Source organism: Manis javanica, chromosome 16 (assembly GCF_040802235.1).
Source record: "Manis javanica isolate MJ-LG chromosome 16, MJ_LKY, whole genome shotgun sequence".
Classification (NCBI taxonomy): domain Eukaryota; kingdom Metazoa; phylum Chordata; class Mammalia; order Pholidota; family Manidae; genus Manis; species Manis javanica.
This window is the reverse complement of record NC_133171.1, coordinates 54,302,778-54,324,198: the sequence shown is the minus strand read 5'-3', so window position 1 is coordinate 54,324,198 and position 21,421 is coordinate 54,302,778. Positions and strand designations below refer to the sequence as shown.

At 43.6% G+C, this 21,421-nt stretch overlaps 1 protein-coding gene across 4 annotated transcripts in view; it reads left to right on the top strand.

Moving 5' to 3' along the window:
* BRPF3 (bromodomain and PHD finger containing 3) overlaps positions 1-21,421 on the top strand; it is a 39,067-nt gene that overhangs the window by 8,805 nt on the left and 8,841 nt on the right. For 3 of the 4 annotated variants that reach the window (XR_005060593.2, XM_037015475.2, XM_037015474.2), the window contains exons 3-10: positions 1,821-1,977; positions 7,705-7,836; positions 9,858-9,986; positions 10,285-10,597; positions 11,329-11,628; positions 13,244-13,753; positions 16,003-16,096; positions 19,654-19,751. Coding sequence is in view for 3 of the 4 variants with exons in the window: in XM_037015475.2 (XP_036871370.2) it covers positions 1,821-1,977; positions 7,705-7,836; positions 9,858-9,986; positions 10,285-10,597; positions 11,329-11,628; positions 13,244-13,753; positions 16,003-16,096; positions 19,654-19,751 (1,733 nt within the window). In the remaining variant the exon portion in view is untranslated. The remainder of the gene's footprint in view (positions 1-1,820; positions 1,978-7,704; positions 7,837-9,857; positions 9,987-10,284; positions 10,598-11,328; positions 11,629-13,243; positions 13,754-16,002; positions 16,097-19,653; positions 19,752-21,421) is intronic. The other variant, XM_037015476.2, reaches the window with a different exon arrangement.

Sequence of the window (21,421 nt, the reverse complement as noted above, 5' to 3'; positions counted from 1 at the left end):
TCTGTCTCTTGATGAAAAGAATAGGGAGAAAGGAGTACTGGAGGGCAGTGGGGAATGAATTGTGTAAGGGGAACCAGACTCATCAGTCTGGGAAGAAGATTCAAGAGTAGTGAAGATCCACAGGGAGAGGCATTTGTTGTGAGGACAGCTGGAGGTAGAATATTTTCACTAGAAATGTCTTCTAGTCACAGAGCTATTCTAGGCTACTCTCTTCCCTGAGGCGAGTGGTCCAGGCTTAGTCCCCATCTGTGGGGTGGTTATGTCCTGGGGCTAGACTTTTTGCTTGTCCCATCTGCTCTTGATGTCCATTGCAGTGGCCAGCATGGCATGCTGGCTGTGAACCAGACAAACCCAGGTTTGAATCCTGCTTCTGTCACTAACTACCTGTGTGATCTTCAGCAAGCCTTAGTTTATATATTATTAGTGAACCTACCTCACTGGGTTGTTGTGAGAACCAAATGAGATAATGTAAGTAAAGCACTTAGCACAGTGCCTGGTAGATAGTAGGTGCTCAATAAACAGTGGCTGCTGCTGCTGCTGCTGCTGCTGCTATGTTGGTACTCTTTTCCCTCCTTGCACAAATGCTGTTGGGACCTCCATGGCCAAGAGGTTACAGAGGAAGGGGTTGCCTCCATCTGGGCAGGTGTGCTTGGCATGGGCATTGGTGGGGGACCCTGTCCTTTGGGGAAAAGCCTTGGCCTTGATTTTGTAAGTGTGGCTTTGGGACAGAAATATCTGACCAAGGAAAGGCTCAAGGCCTAGGTGAACAATGTCCAGCCCACATACTCTTTCTTAGGTTCTACCTTCCTGTTAAGCCACATTTAATCTTCCTCTCATTGGAGCTGGATGAAGAGAATAAGTGGAGAAAACATCACAGGAGCACTAAGGCCTTGGTTAGGCTATGGATAAACTATTTTGGGACACAGCATGGTGTAACAGAGATTATGAATTCAAACCCTATCCAGTTTGAATTCTATTAGTTGCATTAGTGACTTTGACAACTTATTCCGCCCCTGTTCCTAAGCTGCCTTTCCATCTTCTGTAACATGGGAATAATGTTACCCACCTTGCAATATGGGTGGCAGGATAGAGATTACAAGCTCTTTTTAATTCCCTTCCTACCCCTTTCCCTTCCCTCCACATGTTACTGGCCTAAACTCTTGACTTTAAAACTTTTCTTTTGGGGTAGTTTAGCTAGCTAAGTTTTTATATTTTCCCTCCTCTTATACATTTAGATCAATTTTCTTTTTCATTTGGTTCAAAAAAAGACATTTTTGGGCTGCTGAGATTTTTAATGAAAAACTAGAGGTCCACAGCTCCAAGGGGTGAATTGAGCTTAGAAAGCAGTAGCCTCCTATACTCTAGTAGCCTAGTAGTTTTCCTTCCTGTTTGGCTGTAGATGACTTCCTAGTTCTGGTGGGACCCTCAGCCACAGGAGGCAAGAGATAGTGACTACAGTGCCCATAGCTTACTCAAGCTCCTGTTTTCTTGCTGCCTTTATCAAGGGAAAGGTGTGGGTTGGGGTATAGGCCTGTTTCTCAGGTGTGCAGAACTACAGGAAACAGGGCTTCTGGAATTAGGTTCTTTTGGAGGGCCAGGACTGCAAGGCAGGAGTTGGAAAATCAAGTGAAATATCTCATGCCGAATCTGAGCTGCTTAACTTTGCTGGTCTTTTCAAGCCTTTCTTTGAGGTGAGGCAGTTGGCCACTTTAGTCTGTCTTCCTCTGTAAGGTTCAGAAATGCACCAGGATATGGATAGGAGGCTAAAATCTGGTCTGCCCACTGATCGTGCCTTTCATTTCCCTGTGCCTCTACTCAAGGTTGAACAAGATCTGTAGTGGTCTCTCCTTTCAGAGGAAAAACCAGTTCATACAGCGGCTTCACAACTACTGGCTGTTGAAGCGGCAGGCACGAAATGGTGTCCCCCTCATCCGGCGCCTGCACTCCCACCTGCAGTCCCAAAGAAATGCCGAGCAGGTAGGTGAAGTGATTTGAGGGTGGTAGAGGGTGAAGGAGAAGTGATTGTCAGGGTCCCCTCTTTGAGCCCTTTACAGAGGCTTTGCCTTTAAACGATCACCTCTCTAGGTGTTCTTTCCCAGGAATGACCTGGTAGCACTGTAGAACTTTTCAGACCAGACAGCAGCTCCTTCTGGGTGGGAGGCACTGATTTTGGAGCAGATTGATTCTAGGGGAAAATGGAGAGCAAGTCCAACTTTCCATACATGTAGGGAAAACCCTTTAGATATGGCAGAAAGGAAGAAGTGGGCTGAGTGAGAGCCAGGAATTAGGAAAAGGTACCTTTTCCTTAACATTGTACTGCCATATGGCACAATTGGGCAGGTTGTGCACTAAAACTTAGTGCCATGGCAACTGAAGTTCCTGCATGTTCAGTGTTTTCCGAGTTGGTGGAGGCCTCCTGAGATACTATTTTTTAAACATCTTTAGTTCTTTCTCCTTTTTCACATACTCCATTACTTCTGTCTTTTTATTTTTTTTTAAATTGAAGTATCATTGATGTACAATCTTATATTGGTTTCAGATATACAACACAGTGGTTCAACAGTTACCCATATGAAATCCTCACCCCCACTAGTACGGTTACTATCGGACAACATAAAAAGATGTTACAGAGTCATTGTATTCTCCATGCTTTACTACTATCCCTGTGGCCAACTTTACTATTATTGAGAATTTTAGTGCCCCTTTATTCCCCTCACCCTTCCCGCCCGCCCATCCCCACTCCTCCTCCTTGGTAACCACCAATCACTTCTCAGTGTCTATTGAATCCACTGCTATTTTGTTCATTTTGTTTTGTTTTTTATATTCCACAAGTAAGTGAAATCATATGGTATTTGTCTTCTCTGCCTGACTTATTTCACTTAGCATAATACCCTCTAGATCAATCCATGTTGTTGCAAAAGGCAGGATTTCCTTTTTTATGGCTGAATAATATTCCTTTGTGTGTATGTACCTCATCTTCCTTATCCATTCATTTATTGATGAACACTTAGGTTGCCTCTATCTTGACTCTTGTAATGTTATAAACACAGGAGTTCATCTGTCTTTTTGAATGAGGGATTTTGTTTTTGGGTAAATTCCTTGGAGTGGAATTACTGAGTCGAATGGCATTTCTATCTTTAGTTTTTTTAGGAACCTTTATTCTGTTTCCACAGTGGCTACACCAATTGACATTGCCATCAACAGTATAGGAAGGTTTCCATTTCTCCACATCCTCACCAACACTTCTTATTTCTTGTCTTTTTGATAGTGGCCATTCTATCTGGTATGAGGTGATACCTCATTGTGGTTCTGATTTGCATTTCCCTAATGATTAGCGATGTGGAGCATCTTTCCAATGTGGAGCATCCTTCCATGTGCTTGTTGGCCATCTGTATTTCTTCTGTTGGAGAAATGTCTGTTCAAGTCCTCCACCCATTTTTTAATGGGTTATGTGTTTTTTTTGGTGTTGATGCATATGAGTTCTTTATGTATTTTGGATGTTAACCAAAATATATGTAAATGAATATATTCTCCCATACTGTAGGTTGCCTTTTTGTTCTGCTGATTGTGTCCTTTGCTGTACAGAAGCTTTTTAGTTTGATGTAGTCCCACTTGTTCAGTTTTTATTTTGTTTCCCTTACCTGAGGAGATGTGTACAGGAAAAAATTGCTCATATTTATAGTCAAGAGACTTTTGCCTGTTTTCTTCTAATAGTTTTATGGTCTCATGACTTACATTCAGGTGTTTGATCCATTTTGAGTTTACTTTTGTGTATGGAGTGAGTCAGTAACCAGTTTCATTCTCTTGCATGCAGCTGTCCAGTTTTCCCAATACCAGTTATTGTACAGGCTATAGTCGCCCCATTGTATATTTATGGCTCCTTTATTGTATATTAGTTGACTATATATGTGTGGGTTTATATCTGGACTTTCTGTTCCACTGATCTATGGATCTGTTCTTTTGCCAGTACCATGATGTTTTGATTACCATAGCTTTGTAGTATAGCTTGAAGTCAGGGAGTGTAATACCCCCAGTTTTGTTGTTCTTTCTCAGGATTGCTTTGGCTTTTCAGAATTTTAGAACTATTTGTTCTAGTTCATTGAAAAATGCTGTTGGTGTTTTGATAGGGATTGCATTGAATTTGTAAATTGCTTTAGGCAGTATGGCCATTTTGATAATATTAATTCTTCCTATCCATGAGCACAGGATAGATTTTCATTTATTTGTGTCTTCTTTTAATTTCTCTCATGAGTGTCTTACAGTTTTCAGAGTATAGGTCTTTCACCTCATTGGTTAGGTTTATTCCTAGGTATTTTATTCTTTTTGATGCAGTTGTAAATGGAATTGTTTTCCTGATTTCTCTTTCTGCTAGATTGTTGTTAGTATATAGGAATGAAACATATTTCTGCATACTAAATTTTGTATCCTGAAACTTTGTTGAATCCAGTTATTAGATTTTTCATAGTTTTTTGGTGGAGTCTTCAGGGTTTTCTATGTGTAATATGATGTCATTGCAAATAGTGACAGGTTTTCTTCCTTATCAATTTGAATGCCTTTTGTCTCTTTATCTTGTCTTGATTGCCATGGCTAAGTCCTCCCATACTATGTTGACTAAAAGTGGCGAGAGTGGGCATCCTTTTCTTGTTCCCAACCTTAGAGGAAAAGCTTTCAACTTTGCCATTAAGTGTAATGTTAGCTGTGGGTTTGTCATATATGACGTTTATTATGTTGAGGTATATATTCTCTATGCCCATTTTGTTGACAGTTTTTATCATGAATGGATGTTGAATTTTGTCGATTGTTTTTTCAGGCATCTATTGAGATGATTATGTGGTTTTTATCCTTTATGTTAATGTGGTGTATGATACTGATTTATGAATATTACACCATTCTTGCATCCCTGGAATAAAACCCACTTGGTCATGGTGGATGATCCTTTTTATGTATTTTTAAATTTAGCTCGCTAAATTTTTGTTGAGGATTTTTGCATCTGTGTTCATCAGGAATATTGGTCTATAATTTTCTTTTTTTTTAGTGTCTTTGTTTGGTTTTGGTTTTAAAGTGATGCTGGCCTCATAAAATGAGTTTGGAAGTATTCCCTCCTCTCTTTGGAATACTTTAAAAACTATGTTTATTAGTTCTTTAAATGTTTGGTAGAATTCAGCTGTGAAGCCATCTGGTCCTGGCCTTTTGTTTGTTGGGAGGTTTTTGATTACCAATGCAATTTCATTGCTGGTAATTAGTCTGTTCAGATTTTCTGTTTCTTCCAGGGTCAGACTTGTAAGGTTGTAGTTTTCTAGGAATTTGTCAATTTCTTCTAGGTTGTCCAACTTGGGATATAATTTTTTATGGTATTCTCTAGTAATTTTTTGTATTTCTGTGGTATCCGTTGTGATTATTCCTTCTTCATTTCTGATTTTGTGTACTCTCTCCTTTTTTTCTTTATATGTCTGGCTAGGGGTTTGACTATTTTGTTTATTTTCTCAAAGAACCAGCTCTTGGGGTTTCATTGATTTTTTTTCTGTTGTTTTTATTCTCTATTTATTTTTACTCTGATCTTTATTATGTCCCTCCTTCTACTGACTTTGGGTTTCATTTGCTCTTCTTTTTCTTGTTACTTTAATTGTGATTTTAGACTATTGACTGTGTTTCTTGATGTAGGCCCGTATTGCTGTGTACTTCCCCCTTACAACTGCCTTTGTGGTGTCCCACAAATTTTGGACTGTTGATTTTTTGTTTTAATTTGTCTCCATGTATTGCTTGATTTGTTTTAATTTGTTCATTGATCTGTTGATTGTTTAGAAGCATGTTGTTCAGCTTCCATGTATTTGTAGGCTTTTTGTTTTCTTTGTGCAATTTATTTCTAGTTTCATACCATTGTGAGCTGAGAAGCTGATTGATACAATTTCAGTCTTTTAATTTACTGAGGCTATTTTCGGGCTTAATATGTTCCCTTACTTTTGTCTTTAAATATTCTGACACCACTGCTCCAAAGAAGAAGCAAGCCTTTACCTGACTCTGATCCCCTCCACATTCTGTCTGATTTCACTTTTGCCTTTTCTAACTAAAGTCCTAAAGTGCAAGTCTTTATCTGGTCCCTCCTTGAAATGGTCTACCCCTGAAGTGTCCCCTAGAACATCAGTGACCTCCTCCCAGTCCAGCAAGTGTTTCCTCAGTTTCTCACCTTATTGACCATTGGGCTACATTTGACACCACAGATCTCTTGCTCTTAGAGCTTTTCTGTGACACTGTTTTCTCCACTCCACTGACTGTGCTGATCCCATTTCTTACTCCTTAGTAACATTCCTAGGGGCTCTACAGCCTGCTTATTTGCTTGGAGAGCTTGTCCTCTTTCATAGTTCTAAATAACTGCTTAGCAGTAGCTGTATGTTTCTAGTCTTGTCCTCATCCCTTGTTTCTGCCCTCAGTCCCTCTGGGACAGAGGAACTGTAGATGTCCATGTAAATTTTATTTCCTATAATTCAGATATTAGAAGTTGCACTCATTATCTTCCTTCCCCTCAGTAAATGTATTTCCCCATTATCATCATGGAATCTTCTCCCTCTTGACTTCAGACATTCCCCACCAGACTTTTGACTTTTCCTTCCATAATGAGCCACAGTCAGTCATCCCCTAAGCTGTTTTGGGAGATTTATCAGTGTATGTTTATCTCCATTCTACATCTACCCTGCCCACCCATGCCCCCTTAATTTCAGCAATAGCTCTCTAGGTAGTCTTCAGCCTCTAATTATTTGCTGTACAGCTGGTACTGTCTTACACACCATTTTCCATCCTGTCACTTCTTTTACAGAATGTTTTCCCTCTCCAGGTAGACCACATCCATGCTCTTTTGCCTGACATTTCAGGCTTCTTGCCAGCTGGATCCTGAGTCTTACTTGGCTTTTATGGTTCTCCAGCTTCTCTGCTCTAGTCAACCCATTTTTACTCACTAAGCAAAAAATTCACTAATTCTTCCTCTACATTTCTGCCCTGTGGTCCCTCAGTTCCTTCCTTACTGCTTTTTTCATCCATGTCTATTACTTCATGTGAAACCCTAGTAAGATTGCTTTCCCCATGAAACCTTCCTTAACTTAACCCCAACCCACTCAGATCCCCTCTATTTTATATCCTTTCAGCATTTTATATTCAGTTTCTTTGATTTTTTTTTTTTTTTGCCTTTATCTACTGTACCCTTGTGTGCAAATCCTGTGCCTCTTTCTTCCCCCAACTACAATGCAACCTCTCCTAAGGCAGGAATCATGTTTTTGGTACTAGTAATGGTGTTCTAAAGTATGTTCAAGTCAGCACAAGTTTGTAGTAAGAATTTCACTTTGTTTTCTAGCCAAGTCTAAACTCTGGGGTGAAATTCTTTCCACCCTGAGGTATCTATTAGTTTCCTTCTGAAATTATTTCCAACCCTGAGGGGCACAGCTGCTCTCTGGTATCTCCTGGGGTAGCGGGAAATAGTCCCAGATCTCACTTCAGTAAGGGTTATTGTACTACAAGGAAGAAACATTATTATGAGGCCAGAGAAGCACAGGAGGAAGGCATGGGTTAGAGAGGGAGTGGAAAGGCTCTTGGGGACTTTGGGTCAAGGAAGGGGATGGGGCTCTTAATCTGCTGAGGCCCCATGAGACTTGAACAGGAAGAATTTGGCAAGAAGGAGGCCCCCAGCTCCTCGTCCCTCTACCTTCCCTCCTGCAGCGAGAGCAGGATGAGAAGACAAGTGCAGTGAAGGAAGAGCTGAAATACTGGCAGAAGCTCAGGCACGATTTGGAGCGCGCACGGCTGTTGATTGAACTGATTCGGAAAAGAGAGAAGCTCAAGCGGGAGCAGGTGAGAAAGAGCCCCCAGCCCTAGGGCTCTTGTTTAAGATCTTATTTTCCACTGTCAGTGTGGCATCAGAGACCTGGGAGCCCCTGCCTGGTATCAGCTTTCTCTCCGCCCTGCCCAGCACTATGGACTCCAAGACCTGCCTGCTTTGCATTGGGTGTGGTGCTGCTGATAGCTTCTAACTTTGGGGGTTCAGCTTCTAGTAGCCTCAAGCATAAGCATAATATCATATGCCTGGACCCAATCCTTAGAGTCCTTAGAGTCTCTGACTCAAGAAATCTCAGGGGGAGCCTGGCCTTGAGAATTTTGAAAAGCTTCTCAGGTCATTTTGGTGGGTGTCACGTCTGGCTTAGGAGCTTCTGAGAGCTTGGCTCTTAAACATGGTCTTGAATCATTAAAATTCTCCAGCTGCTGTTTGAGGAGATCCTAGGCATCTGAGCATAGGCTGTTATGGTAGGTGGTGTTGCATAGGGATTAGGAATATGACCTATGGCCAGACTGCTGTGTTTAAATCCTGGTTCTGTGGCTTATTACTTGTGTGACATTGAGTAAGTTGCATAATCTTCCTTATATCTCAATTTCCTCATTGTAAAATGAGGATAGTAATAGAACACATTTCATAAGGTTGTTGTGAAGATTGGATGACTTAGGATATACAAAGAGCTTAGAACAGTGCCTGGCACATAGTAGGGGCTGTAAAAGTGTCAGCTGCTATCATCATAATCATTAATACTCTGCCTCCTTGAAGTGTCTGCTACAGCAAACTACACGATGGAGAGCAAATACTACTAATTGAATGGATGATGAACCAAAACTGTTCTCCCTGGTCTAAGAATAGTAACTGTTGGGCCTCACATGCTTCAGAGACCTAGGTTAAAGATATTCCTTTCACCCTTTCTCCGAACTCCCATTTTACTGTTCAGCCCCAGCACAAGCCCTTGTCTTGTAGGCCTATAGCCTGAGACAGGGCAGGTCTTGCCATACTTACTGTGGGTGGTTATTGGAAAACATCTCAGGACCTTCTCCATGGATTCAAACTGTGTCATTCCAGGCCTGGTCCCACAGCTCTGCTTTCCTTCTTGCCTCTGGTTCAGAGAAATAAAAGGGAAAAGGAAGTAAGCAGGGGAAGCAGGTAGTCCTGTCTAATTCATGGCTTCCCATCCTTTTCACATTAAGGCACATATAAAAAATACTTCTATAGCATATTACTTCATATGTGAGGCTGCTTGCTACTTGAGGGGGTTAGTTCAGCAGCTTTGGTCACCCCAGGCTGACCCAGTTCCCCAAGGACTCATGGGATCCATATTTCAGCACACTTGGTGGAAATTCTGGCCCAAGGCCCATCTTATCATCAGTATGCTCTTTGGGCTAAGTCAGACCTGGGTTCAAATTCTGTCTCTTTTCTTTTCTAGCCATGTGGTCTTGGGTTGGTGACTCCTCATCACTTACTTTCCAAACTTCAGATCCATATTTGTAAAATGAGGATAATAAGAGTTTCTCTTTCAGGGTTATTGTGATTATTAACAGGTAACATAAGTAGAGAGGCAATGTGGCATAGTAGTCAAGAAAACACACTGTAGAACTAGACTGTCTGGGACTGAATCTCAGCTGTGCTCCTTATTATCTGTGACCCTGGGACAGTCATTTGCTTAGTCTCTGCTTCAGTTTACTCTTTATAAAATACCTCATCTGTAGCTATTTCATGTATCCATTTATATTACATAAAATGTGTAGAATGTTACTTGGTACTTAGTAAGGACTATAAAGTATTAATTTATTATTATCATCATCATCATCATTGCAAGTTTTGGTGTAGTGCTTGATACATAGAAAATATTCACAAATTAGTAGCGGTTGGTACCATTATTTCTAGGCTGAGGGTTGGGTGATAGCTCCTCATACACTGGTCAGCTTAATGTCCTGTGAAAATTTGTTGTACGTGATTGGTGAAAGTCAAGCTGTCAAGAAAAAGTTCTCTGCCTCTTTGTGGGAAATACCCTGATCTCTCCCCAACTCCTTCACAGATCAAGGTCCAGCAGGCTGCTGTGGAGCTGGAACTGATGCCATTCAATGTTCTGCTAAGGACAACACTGGACTTGCTGCAGGAGAAGGATCCTGCACACATCTTTGCCGAACCTGTCAACCTGAGTGAGGCAAGTCCCCCCAGCCCTAACTTCCTGAGCAGTGAGTCCTTCCTGAACTGGAAACAGAGTCTACATAGGCCAGGATGGGATTGGGACACAGAGTGTAAAATCTGGAGGTTTCTGGCAAGCAAGGCTAGTAGACTTGTCCATGGTGAGGGGTTAGCAGGCCTGGGTAGGCCAGGGCCTTGGGGCACCAAGTGAGCCTGGCATGGCCAAACCAGAAAATGGGAGGCAAGAGTGCTGGTGAAGGGTGTGCCTGTTTGGCTAGTAAATGGTTGTTGTAATTGTACAGGTTTTATATGTTTAGGTTCCAGATTACCTGGAATTCATATCCAAGCCAATGGATTTTTCTACTATGAGGCGGAAGCTGGAGTCCCACCTGTACGGCACCTTGGAGGAGTTTGAGGAGGACTTTAACCTTATAGTTATCAACTGCATGAAGTATAATGCTAAAGACACAATTTTCCACCGAGCAGCTGTCCGCCTGCGGGACCTGGGAGGGGCCATCTTGCGGCACGCCCGGCGGCAGGCAGAGAACATCGGCTATGACCCCGAGAGGGGCACCCACCTGCCTGAGTCACCCAAATTGGAGGATTTTTACCGCTTCTCCTGGGAAGATGGTAAGAAGCCTGGATGCGTGGGGAGGAGAGGAGCCAGGAGGAGGTATAGGGACAGAGCTCAGAGATTAGGGTGGACCTCGGGGCTCTTGGGCAGACTCCAGGAGCCATGCTGGGGAAAGGCACAGGCTGGGACCCGCCTGCTTGTGGCTGGAACAGTTCCAAGGGTAAAAGTTTAACTAATTCACTGAGCACTGCTTGAATGAAGTGAAAGGGGAATCAGGTACTAGCTATCTTTTTGAAAAGCTAAAGATGAGTCTTTCTCTCCTGGACCTGCTTTGTGTGGCATTGAAGCATGGGGGAGGAGGAGTACAGTTCTGGTATATATATGCCCCATTCAGAAGAGTGCAGGTAGACCAGAAAAACAGAATTGCCTCGAAGCCCCACACTCTGCCTGCCCCTGCTCTCTCTGCTGCTTAATGGCAGCAGGCAGTGGCTTAATGGCAGTCATTCAGGCCGGAAGATTGCCAAGCTGCCTCGTGCCTGCTCCACGGAGCCCATAATTGTGACTGTGAACTGCTTCCTCCAGATGTTTCCCAGATTCTGACCTTTTCCCTGTGCCTGCCCTCTAGGCAGCAGTGTTGCCAGGGCTGAGGCCCCACAGGGATGCTGCTGGAAGCCAATGGCCCAGGCATTCCAGGACAATATTTTGCATCTGAAGGATTTAACCCCTTCCCCTTGACCTGAGCTGGGCAGGTCCTTCAGCCCCCTCTGTCCTCCCTTCTCCCTGGCAGTGGACAACATCCTTGTCCCAGAGAACCGGGCCCATTTGTCTCCGGAGGTGCAGCTGAAGGAGCTGCTGGAGAAACTGGACCTAGTAAGTGCCATGCGGTCCAGTGGGGCCCGTACTCGCCGCGTCCGCCTGCTGCGCCGGGAGATCAATGCCCTTCGACAGAAGCTGACACAGCCACCACCACAGCCACCATCACTGAACAAGACTGTGTCTAATGGGGAGCTACCAGCAGGGTCCCAGGGAGACGCAGCTGTGCTGGAGCAGGCCCCACAGGAGGAGCCAGAAGATGATGGGGACAGAGGTGAGAAACAGTCATGGGCAGGCAGTGGTCTGGGAGCCAGGGTAAGGGAATAAGAATTAAGCTGAAATCGCACAGTGGGAGCATCCTACCCTGAGTTTAGGTCTGACCTTTGTGGGTAAGCAAAAGCCCTCAGAGGGGTCACACTTTCATGTATACCCAGGGATAATATTCAAAATATTGTAACAATCAGGAGAGACCAAAATTCATCAGTCAGAGTAGATGTTGTCTGTTGTATTGGAGTGGGTTTCTGGGGGCCACTGATGTAGGTATTTAATTGCTGGATTGTGGGCAGGTTCGGGGAGATTCTGATGCTGGAGCCCAGTAGCTGTTTACCAACCAATAAAGAAGTATTTTAATATTTTGCACCTGATGTGGCCATATTGCACATACCAGTTAAAGATTAGCTTGCCTTATACCATCATGTAGCTCTCTACTTACTGTTAGAGCAGGTTAAGTTGTGGCATGGGGGGATAGAAAAGAACTATCCTAAAGATGGTCCCCATGGCTTTGACCACAGCTGGCCAAGTCTACAGGCCCAGCCCAAGCAGAAAGGCCAGTCTGCAAAAGGCAGCTGGGGAAGTGATTCTCAGAGGCCCAGGGACTCTGAAGCTGGGCTGCTTTCCATCCTTCCTGTTAAACAGGGGACATACTGTCTCCCTCATACTGGCTCTTGGATCTGAGCCTATAGTTTGGGAGGGCCTGTCTTCCACATAGTCCAGAAAATTGGGAGTTATTGCCAATGGACAGGGGGCCAAATAGCAGGGAATGGCTCATTTAATTTAGGTTGTCAAAGAAAGGGGAAATGGTTGAGAGATCACAGTTGGCATTAGAGGGATTCTTGTGTTTTGTGACTCTTACCAACTCCCCTTGTGGTAGTTAGCATGCCACTTGTATCCTCACTCCTGAGCTGTGGCAGTGCAGAGTCATGCCTGATGGACCACTGTAACAGCTTCTAGAGGGTTTCAAAACAAAATTGACAGGCCTCATCCCCAGAGATTCAGATTAGGGAAATCTGAGCTGTGGCTTGGAATTCTCAGTTTTTAAATTTCAAGGTTGTGGGTGAAGAGATACGTTTGGTTACCATTGATTAACTTACTTGCTCTCATTTTTCCACGTCTGTAAACTTTCTCTTTCTGCTTGTTGCTTCACTTGGGTGATACGAAACAAAGTACATTGGTAGATGGCAGAACACTTGAAGCTAATGAGAGTTGTAGACTCCTAATCAGTGAAGTTGATTTTACCTAATATTAATTAACTAGGGGACTTTAGCTTTCTTGGGTGTAGATCATTGGTTTGGAACCCTTACTTCATCAGAATAACCTGATAATCTTGTAAAAAAAAAATACCTCATCCTTAGAGATTTGGTTTCAGTTTGTCTGGGATAGGGGACCTCAGTATTGAAATTTTTAAGAAACTTCCTAGGTGATTTTAATATATAGCCAGGGTTTATAACTAGTCATTGAGACAAAACTTAGTTCTACATTCTCTCAGACCTTAGACCTGGGATGCATCACAAGCTTTACAACAGCCTGTGCTTTTGGTTCTCAGTGTCATTATCTGGTTTATAGGGGTAGACCTTATCTAAAATGTTCAAGCAGGTTCTCTTTTTATCTAGCAGATGACTCCAAACTGCCTCCTCCACCAACCCTGGAGCCCACTGGGCCTGCACCTTCCTTGTCTGAGCAAGAAACCCCTCCAGAACCCCCCACTCTGAAACCCATCAATGATAGCAAACCTCCAAGCCGATTCCTAAAGCCCAGAAAGGTGGAAGAAGATGAGCTCTTGGAAAAATCACCTCTGCAGCTAGGGAGCGAGCCCTTGCAATGCCTGTTTGGTGACAGTGGCATCAACAGAGTGTCCCTCATGGCCCCTGATACCTCCACCAGTGCTCCACTCAGTGGCGTGGGCCGCCGCACATCAGTACTCTTCAAGAAGGCCAAGAATGGGGTTAAGCTACAGAGGAGCCCAGATGGGGCTCTGGAGAATGGCGAGGACCATGGTGCAGTGGGCTCTCCGGCCTCTCCCTCCAGCATTGAGGATGAGCAGCACTCCCGGAAGCGGCCAAGGAGCAGGAGCTGTAGTGAGAGTGAAGGGGAGAGGTCCCCCCAGCAGGAAGACGAGACAGGTGACCCTGCCTATGACTTCTCTAGCTATCTCTTACCTGCTTTCCTGCTTTGTCTTGCCAACTAGTAGCTCCCCCAGTCGGCTGCCTCTCTGATGGCCTCTGTGGATACCAGTATTAGCATTAAGAGTTCATTGTTCACAGTTGGGCCTGGCACACAAGTTGTGGCCTGGGGAAATAGGCTTTGAGCAAGTATCTTGAGAGGGCCAGATTGAGTCTCCTGAGATGTCACAGTGCTGCACAGTATGTGGCCGTGTGTCAGGTGATAGTGCTGCTGGAAGGATTCAGGGAATAAGAGCTGGAGGAGTTGGGATGGCTTCAGAAGGATATGGCCCTGGGAGATGAGCACAGAATAGAAGGGAGTAGATTGAATGAAGGGCTCAGGCCTTGGTGTGTGAAATAAGGCCTCACCAGGGCAGATTTGTGAGAGCAGTTTGGAGACAGGCTTTCTAGAGCATTAGGAACCAAGGATAGATGAGCAGGGTGGGCCTGGTTGTGCAAGACCTCCACTGCCAGACAGAGTAGTTCAGTCTTGGTGGAATATGGAAGGCCAGCTTGCTTGCTGGGGAGGGCCTGCTCTTGGCTTTTGCTCCACATCTCTCTCTCCCATGTACCTTATGTGGTGGCTTTGGGGGTGTGGCCAGCACATGTTTTTCTCTGCTTGTCTCTCTTCCTGCCTAACACTTTGTTTCCAGTAATACCTCCCCTTCCTGTCTGGTCCAAGCTTCCCTGTATTAGGGTGGTAGGTTGATATATAGAATTTAGAGCTTGAGGCCTGGAGTTAGGCAGACCTGAGTTCAAATCCCATCTTCTTACCACCTGTGTATCCTAGGGCAAATGAGTCAACCTCTCTGAGCCTGTTCCTTATTTCTAATATGGGATTAGTGATGTCTACACTGCAGGGCTCTAAGGTTGGAAATAGCTTGTACAAAACACTTGGCATAGAGCAGTAGGTGATGGCAGTTATAGTTGTCATCCTCTCAGCTATAGCAGAACAGCCAAACAGCACTAAAATAGAAAAATCCTGCTATTCAGAAATAGGTCTGGATGTCAGGTTCATCCAACCTGGGAGGGCCCACTGCGTGGGAAATTGCTGGAATTTGTTCCTTCCCACATCCCAGCTGCCTGGTGCCCAGGAATAATTCTGCACAACCTTAATGGAGTCTTACAAGTACAGATATTATTGATCCTTTACAGATGAGACTACTGAGACAGTTAGCTTCGATGACTTAAATTGAGGTCATAATGTTAAAGGTAGAGCCAGGTGAGAGTCCAGATACTTTGGCTCAGAACCTGCTCTTACAGTGTCTTGCATCACAGTTTTCTGGTTAAGGTATCTGTGACTTAGAGCTCTAGAGTTTTTGGCTCAGCTGCCAGACTTGTACTCTGGATTATGGTTAGGGGATTGGATAGAGAGGAGAGTTGAATGAAGCCTTCACAGCAGATGAGAGACTTCATGTTCTTGTGATGACCAGACTTAATTTGCCCCCAAAGGGCCCTCTGGTAAACAGACCTCTCATATCTAATAATGCTTTCTGTAAGTAACAAGGTATTATCTTGCTTCACAAAAGGAGAAGCCAAAGCTTAAAAAGGAAAAGGGACCCGTATTTCACAGTCCACTCTAGAACCCAGGAAATTCTTACTCCCCATCTCAGGAAGGTCTGGTCTGCTTTAGATCTGCAAAAAAGTGCCCTCAACCCTGATTAGCTCTGCTAGATATCTCAGGGTGTGGTTGACACAGCCCTTATCCTGCCCCAACCTCCCCTGACACCATCCCAAAAGAGTGAAGTAAGCTATTGCCAGCTGCTTGATGGATAGGGTATGTACATGTTTATCTGAAGAGGCAAGGCAGGTGGGCTCCCCAAGAGGCAGAGGAGACTCCCTAATAATTGAGGCTTGAAATTAGAAGCAGATCCAGGGAGTTGTGAGCCAGTTGGAGTGGGTAAATCTTGCTATTTCCCTTTGTACCCAAATGACAGTAACTGGACTGAGCTGTGTGTTCAGTTTTCCTTAAAGTAAAACCAGAAGAATGGGAAGGGAAAGGCAGAGTTTGCTCATTGCCCTAGCTAATGTTTCCCCCAAACCCTTACCAGTTTCTCCCTGTCACCTAAGACCCATTTCTCACAGGGCAAGGGACAGCCACTCTCTCCAGCCCTGCTCACTGAATCCTCCTGCGAAGGCTGCCTCATGTTGCAGTGTGTTAGGGGAAGGGGAGTTTCTGCACTGAGGCTGACTTTGTGTGTCCTTGGCAGGCGTGACCAACGGCTTTGGAAAACCCACTGAAAGTGGGTCTGACTCGGAATGCAGTTTGGGTCTCAGTGGTGGACTGGCATTTGAAGCTTGCAGGTAAAAACACTTGTTCCCAAAGCTTTGTTGGCAGCTCCACCACCTCTCCCTTTATTCTCCATTTAGCCACAGACTGAACCTCCTTCTGCTTATCTCAGTTTTTTTCTTCCTCTACCCCTGCTACTTTCTGAGGCCTCTGTCTGTAACTCTGGTAGCTCCTAGGAAATGGTGTGACCCTTGACTCAGGCCTGATCTGACTAGAGGGGTGGAGTGGCACTGATGCTTTACAGAGTTTGAATAGGTGAATTTGGCTCCAGAGGGTGAGGACAGCCAGATCTCTATTGCCTAGTAAAGTTAACATTTGAGTCAGTCCCCTACCCCACCTGGGCCCACTCAGATAACCCAGGTACAGTCATAGTTTTGCCCTTACCCTCTTGGGGTGTCAGAGCAGTGGCTTCTTGAGAGGTATGGTATAGGAATAAGAAATTAGCAGAATGGAAATTTGGAATTGGCTTTTGTTTAGACAATGGCCCTAGCTCTTCTGCCATCTTTCAGGTGGGAAGGATAGTTTCTTTTCGCAAACTTTTTCACCTCAAGGGAGGATTCTGAGACCAGAACCTTAAAGCGTCTTCCCAAAACCAAGAGTTTATTAAATCCCTACTCTGTATTATGTACTCTGCAAGACACCAGGGAGTGTGGGACTCGTGGAAATGGGAGACCCTTGGTGCCACAGAGGAGAAATTACTTGTGCTGAGGCTGACCTCGTGGTCCTTCCATGTGGCTGCTAATGGATCCTGGGTTCAGACTAGGGGAGGAAAGGTCCCAAGGCAGTACCAAAAGACTGTGTGTCTGTGTTTGAAGTGCTTCCAAGCCTGGTGGGGTGTGTGTTCTGCTAGGTACTCATTCTCTCTTGACCACTTGGTTCCTGGTGGGGCTACAGGAGGTCCCCACTTACCCCTTGGGCCTGGGCTGGTTCCCTATTTTGGCAGGGCCCAACTCTCAGTGGTTCCTTTGAGATTTTCCTCCCTACCAAGCCTCAGAATTATCCTAGCTTTCTCCATGTTGCAGCCTCTAGATATGTAGGGGGAGTAGATGGGAAAAAAAACCTCAGTTGCCAAGCATAGAGAAGTGGCAGAGATTTCACAGTTTTACAAGATGCTTCTAGCCTGGTCCTGGGTTGGAGTTAATGACTCCCTTCAAAGATACGGTGTTTACAAACCCAGTTCATTGAGGTGGGATAGAAGTGGGGTTATCAAACTGCCCCATCCTAGCTCTTGACTAAAGGTAGAAGGCGTGTTTGGCTCTTCTCTCTGTGAAGGAATCTTCCTGGCTATGAGCCACAAGAAGCAAGGTGGACCAAACTCTGGTTAGCCTGTTGACTCAGGCTATGTGTTGCTTTTCTGAAGAATTCGTGGTCCAAAGTCACTGATTTCTCTGGGGCTCTGCTCAGTGTAGGAGCAATGCTTTTAGAAGGCATTTCCTCTTTAACTCACTGGTTCTCAGTGAAGTTTCAGGGTTTAAAATAGATTCAGGACTCCTCCTCATTTTTTCTTTTTCTTTCTTTTTTCCCTACACTGTAGTGGTAAGTACATCAAGGAAGATTTTACTTAATAGAATGGAATCCTGTAATCTCACAATTAGAAAGGACCTTGAGGGAACTTCTGGTCACTAATCTCCACCCCCCTTCCCACCTGTCCCTGAGTTTATCTTTCCTGTTGATTTTCTCCAGACTGGGTCTCCACTCTATTTCTATGGGTCACTCATTCATTTATTAATAATCAAACACCTAATGTGAGCCAGGCACTATTCTAAGCACTGATGAGGTATCTGTTCTCATGGAGTTATCTCTCATCTTGTAGAAAGGAGAGATGAATGTTAACCAGTAAACAAAATAATTATAGATGGGGTTGTTTGCTTAGACCTGGGTAACTTGGAAAGAGGGCTGAAATGCAGGCCATGGTCAAGTCACTTGTGCTTTGTTTTATGGAACAGGACACACAGACCTTGCTTTGGTGCTGTATCCTGTTTTGTTGAGCTTTTCCTTCTCAGGGTCTATCCTTCCACAGTACAACATTAATAGTTCAAAATATATAAAGTGGGAAATAGAAATTTACTGGCATTCATATTGTTATGCTTATAATAGAACTGCCATTTATTGAGTACTTGGTATGTGCTGTACTGCATGCGCTCTGTGTATTAATTAATGCATTAATCCTCACAGCAACATAGGGGGAACACAAGCCTCAGAGGTTAAGTAACTTGCTCATGGTCACAGAACTAAACATAAAGAGAGCCAGTTTCTGAACTCAGGTAGTCTGGCTCCAGAGTTTCTCTCTTTACCACTCTGCTGTGCCCTCTTCTGTTGTATTTGAAGCTGTCTCCCCAGATCCATGATGTGAACTTTGAGAGGCTTTGCTAATAAAACTTCTAGTACCTTACATTTTTATAAGGCCTCAGAGTCTCTACGTCCAGTGACAGATTTTTGTTTTGGGTGAGTGGGAACTAAATCCTAAATGTAAACTGCATGTTATTTGTTTTTTTCTCAAACAGGTCCTAATTTTGACTAGTGGGAAAAAAGCTCCCAACTTACTAGTTACTGAAGTATCATGACTCATTGGGTTCTGGTTGTGCCAGGTTTTCTGTGTAAGACCATGATAAAGTCAGTTGTTATTCAGTAAAACTTGGGTCGCTGGCTCTCCACCTAGTTACAATCCTGGCCTCTTCTTATCCCACCAGGAGTTTCTTAAGCATTTCTACTCTCTGCTATTGACTTGTCTTCTGAGCATTTTTTTTTAGTTAAACAAATTATATAGCAGTAATATTTTTTAAAGTTTGAGTGAAACAAAGCCCCAGCCACATCATTCTTGCTCAGAGGCTCCCAACTATGGTCATACATTAGAATTGCATTGGGAACTATTTAACAATACTGATGCCTGGGTTAGTTTCAGTTATACCATTCCTCTGGCATTACTGTTGTTGTTTTTGCTTATTACCTTCTAGTCTTTGTCTAATGTATTTTTTTTTTACCTCCTTGCAATAGCCTTATGTAAAAAAAATTGGGCTTGCTGTTTAAAATAGTCCATCTCTATCTAAGAAAAACGTCATACACATGAAGTAGAAGTGCAAAGTAGATTTTTTTTTCCAATTTAAAAATGTCTTTTCTAATTAAGGAAGTAAAACATGTTCTTCATAGAAAATGTGGGAAAGAGGCACATTTTTGTACCTTAAAAACAAATTGGTTTCTAAAGAAGCAGTGTGAACCAGAGTAAAGAATTCAGGCCCTCCTCATGTCCAGGCTGCTTAGACTTTGGAAGGAATGGCAAGTGCCTGGGGTAGCCTTTCCTCCGGATGAAGTCTAAGGTACTTGGGCAGGGGAGTGGCCATCTCTTTCCAGGTTCTGTCCTTCATGTGGATGAAATGATTCCTCAAAGCCTCATGGGAACTTCTTGGTCAGAAATATATCATGGGTTAGTGTGAGTTTTTAGGGGTAGGTGAGAAAACCATTCCCCTTGAAGGGATTTTGCAGCTCAACTATCAGAGATGGAAGAATAGGAGTGGGTGTTTTAGTCACTGAAATTGCTCATTTTCCCTCCTCTTCCTCTCACCTCTGTATGCAGTGGTCTGACACCCCCCAAACGCAGCCGTGGGAAGCCAGCCTTGTCTCGAGTGCCCTTCCTGGAAGGTGTGAATGGAGACTGTGACTACAGTGGCTCAGGTGAGAAGCAGTGTACAGGTGGATCTGGGGTGCCAAGCCTTCCAAAGAGCCAGCTCTGTAGGCTGCTGGGGTGCCAAGCCTTCCAAAGAGCCAGCTCTGTAGGCTGCAGCCAGACTTTGAGCTCCTCCAAACCCTTGGACAGGGAGCTGGTTCTTCCTCCTAGGTCATTCATAGTCTTTTTTTTTTTTTTTTAACTCTTAAATGTATGAATAGATAATACATGGCTATGGTAACAAAAATCAAAAGGGTACCAAAGCGTACATAATGAAAAGCCAGCTCTTGCCTCCCTAAAACAACCACGATTAGCAGTTTCTTTTGTGTCTTTTCAGATTTAATCCCTACATATACAAGCCAAAACTTGCGGGTATATTTAAGAGAGTGAGTAGGGAAGCTTAATATACAAATGTTCCTTTAAACCATGCCCTTTTTTCAGTTAATAATATACCTTAGAGATCCTTCTGTGCTTTTTATTGGCTGCCTAATGTCCCATTATATAGCACTGCCACCATTTAGCCAGCCCTCTATGGATGGACATTTGGATTGTTTTCACTTATTTGTTATAATTAATGTTGCAGTGAGCAACCTTGTACATAGAGCACTTTTTATCCCTGGGGACTATATCTATAGAAGTGGAGCTGCTATATTGGAGTAAGTGTGCATTGTAATTTTGATAGATATTGCCAATTGGAATTATCAGTGATAGGCTGTTTCACTGAATCTCACACCTAACACTATAATTTCATATGATCCAATGCTTTCAGCCCTTTCCTCACAAGGCATTCTGCTCAAGCTGTCCACACAATAAAATACATGGGTCTTGTCTCCTTGGACCAAGGAATAAAGGACAGGGCAGGACCAAAGGAGAGGGCTGGGTGAGCTCAGGTGGAGCGGGTACAGGACAGACTGTTCTTACAGCTTACCTCTGTCCAGCCCTCCCACTGGGGGAGTGCTCTGGATGCCTTGTGATGCTTCCAACACACAGGTGTCAGGGCTTTTCTTCCCCTCTTTCCTTTTCTCAGCTGCTTTATTTTCCCTGAGCATCAGTTTCTTTCTCATATGTGTGTTGATGAACGCATGCCTGTGTGTTTCATTACTGTCTGACTATCAGTGCCCAGAAGACAGAGCTCATTTCTAGATAAATTTATATAGCATCTAGCACAAAACTGGGAGCAGATTGGCATGTACTTTGTGCTTCTGATAGTGACATTTTATTCTGATTTTATAAATATATTTTTTTTAAAGCCACATACTTATTAAAATGATGCCAAAGGAAATTGACCTCCCACTGTTACATCACCTTCACATAATTGTCTTCATTTCTCTGTGTTGCCTTCTGTTTATTTCAGGCACATTTTTAACAAAATGCTCACCTGAAACAAATGCTCTTTCATATTCAGCATTTTTCAATGCTATCTTATATCATGTTGTCATAATGTGTATATATTTTGAATTATTGGAACAATCTGTCTTCCAATCAATGTGTTATAATTTACTTAACTGTTCTATTGTTAGACATTTGTTTTTTCCAGCTTTTGACATTATACATGATGAAGTGAAAGCATACTTTTGTTCAAAATTCTCTTACTCATTTTTAAAGTTATTTTTCTTAGAATAAATTCCCAGGGAAGGAATTTACTGGAGCAGATGGTTCATACATTTTGTTTTTATGG